Source organism: Pediculus humanus, genomic scaffold (genome assembly GCF_000006295.1).
Source record: "Pediculus humanus corporis 1103172107590 genomic scaffold, whole genome shotgun sequence".
NCBI classification, from domain to species: Eukaryota; Metazoa; Arthropoda; class Insecta; order Psocodea; family Pediculidae; genus Pediculus; species Pediculus humanus.
In genome coordinates this window covers 79794-82577 of record NW_002987204.1, presented here as the reverse complement: position 1 = coordinate 82577, position 2784 = coordinate 79794, and the positions used below count along the sequence as shown (strand labels likewise).

The 2784-nt window shown below is 19.8% G+C and overlaps 1 protein-coding gene across 1 annotated transcript in view; it reads left to right on the top strand.

The window, feature by feature from the left end:
- Positions 1-2128: 2128 nt before the first annotated feature.
- Phum_PHUM226980 (Short/branched chain specific acyl-CoA dehydrogenase, putative) overlaps positions 2129-2784 on the top strand; it is a gene marked incomplete at both ends in the record, with an annotated part of 1998 nt that continues 1342 nt past the window's right edge. The window contains 3 exons of the mRNA XM_002425853.1: positions 2129-2141; positions 2465-2565; positions 2660-2770. Of these exons, the coding sequence (XP_002425898.1) occupies positions 2129-2141; positions 2465-2565; positions 2660-2770 (225 nt within the window). The remainder of the gene's footprint in view (positions 2142-2464; positions 2566-2659; positions 2771-2784) is intronic.

The following is a 2784-nucleotide window of genomic DNA, read 5'->3' as shown; positions in this document are numbered from 1 at the left end:
GAAATAAATTAATAATAATAATACCTTATAATATATATATATATATATATTTAAGCACAATTAAAAAAGTTTTTTTTTTTTTATATACAGTCAATTTATAAATTGCTCATGTGTACGGAGGAAATATATATATTAAAAGCCTTAATATAATTATATTTTTAAGAAATTTAATTTTTTTTTTTTTTTTGGTTTTAAGGAGTTTTGTGCTATGATGTAATTTAAAAAAAAAAAATTGTAAACATACAGTAACAAAAAGCTAAGGTAGTTAGTTATAGGTGTAAATAATTTTAGTGGTTAACAATTGATTGTTTAAAAAAAAAAAAAGCATTTTTTTTTATTAAAAATTTTAATATAAATTAAATGTATCATTTATTTATAGTTAAATATATATATAAATTAACATTGAAATTGTATTGAATTTTTTAATTGTGAATGAACGGTTAAAATGTTTTATTTTAATAAAATAATGGCAGGTATTTATTGTAAAAAAAATTATGTGAAATCCTTTTTGTAAGTACACAATTATGAACTTGAATGTTGTCACGTAATCTTTTACTCTCTTAAAATCAAATATTAAATAAAAATAAACTATTATGTCAATCCCAAATATGTACTTTGATATTTAAAAAAAAAATATTTTTTGTGTTGAGATGGTTTGTAATATTTGTTTATTTTGACCGTTTGCTAAACTTTTCATTAGATAAAACTTTCCCGCCTTTTTTTTTTAAGGCTGCCCTCTATGGTCAAAACTTTAAAACAAAATGATTGGAATGAAAATTTAAAAAATGGCGACAAATTTCTCTACTGTTTTTTTTTTTTTTTTTTTTAAAAAGTTTCCGTTAACGTTTTTAAAGATGGGTAAAGGTAATTAAAATTAAAATAAATTTTCTTTAATAAAAATAAAAGAATATATTTTTAAAATTTAAAAAAAAAAAACAAAAACAAATAATTTCCGTTAAAATGTAAGAATTCACTTCGATAATAAAATTGTGACGTAAAACTACTTTAATCCGTTAAGGATATAATTAAAAAATAATTTAAATTTCTAAACAAATATTTATTTAGTAATAATATAATATGAATAAATAATCATTTTGATGATAAATGCAAAAATAATAATTTTAAATATTTATAAATTATAATTACAAAGGGAAAACTTTAAAAGTCACTCAAATTTTTTTTTTAAATTAAATTTTATATTTGTAACTTTACAAATTTTTTTTCATTAATTTCACAAAAAAAAATTATTCTTCAAAAGAACAATTGAAAAATAAAAAAAAATAAAAAAAAAACATGGAAATTTTTAAAACAAATATTTTTTCAAAAAAAAAATTTAAGATGATTTATACAATACGTAATCGCGCGCATGCGCAGTGTAAACATTTTATTTCGTTACAGTGATTTCATGTCAGTAGTGACAACATTGTCGTTCTTATCTCATTTTTTTTTTTAACAGTATTTGATTTATTTATTTTTTTTTTTTTTTAACATGTACAGAAAATTATTTAGACCTGTGGTTTGTAATATTAAAATTTAATTAATTAAATTTTTATTTATAAAAAAAAAAAAAAAAAAAAAAAAACAATTAACCGCTAAAATAATTTTTTCAATTAACTTTGACTATTAATACCTCTTGATTTTAATAAATTTTTGGTTAAAGTTTTAATTAACATAATTTTAAAAATTCATTATTAATTAAAAACGTAAAATTTTTTAATTATTCGAAAAAATTTTTTTTGTTGACAATATATTATCGTTTGATTTTCTTTTGTTTTATACAATTTTATTTATTCGGTTAAACGATTAACGTTTGTCATCTGTTAAAATTCTATAACAGTTTTTTTGTGGCTTTTTATTATTATTATTAATACATCTACTTTTACTTTCTTAATTAATAATTAATAATTAAAACATAATATAAAATATTAATAAAGGGTAAATAAATAAATGAATAATAATATATACTTTTAAAATTATATTTTAAAAATAAAATTGAAATCTTTTTGTTTTTAATTTAATGAAATTTTTTTTGCAGACGAGGTTACAACGTCGTTTAATACATAATGAATCTTTCGTAACGGCTTCAAAACCACTTCCATTATGTTACCTAACAGAAGACGAATCAGTCATGAAAACAACAGGTAATGCTTATTATTTTAATTTCTTAAATTAAATTATTTATAATTTACTTAAATTAAAGCACTGTAAAATAGTAAGAAAAAACAACTTATTGATATTTTTAATTTACAAAAAAGTTGATACGAAAAAAAAAGCATTAATTTTTAAATGAGTGTTTATCGAGAGTTTCAAAACTGTGGAAAAATTTTTTTTTTTAATGAATTTGTATTTTAAAAAGTTAAATTAGTTAAAAAAACGTTTTATGGTAAATGTTATATTTTTTTCAGGTTTTAAAACATAAATGAAATATTCTAGCTTTACAATAAGCTTTTGATTCCCTTTTCAGTGGCGAAATTTGCTGCAGAGAAATTAGCTCCTCATGTTAAAAAAATGGACGAAGATGGATACATGCCGGAAAATGTGATTCAAATGTTATTTGAAAATGGGGTAAGTTCATGTTGAATTTATAAACTTTTACATCATGTTAAATGTTGTATTCCCCCCCCCCTCCCAATGTAAAATAATGTTTTAATGATTTTAGTTAATGGGAATCGAAGTTCCATTAGATTTTGGAGGATCCGGTTGTTCTTTTACCACAACCGTTTTAGTAATTGAAGAACTTTCAAAAATTGATCCATCTGTAGCTATTTTAGTTGGCATCACAAT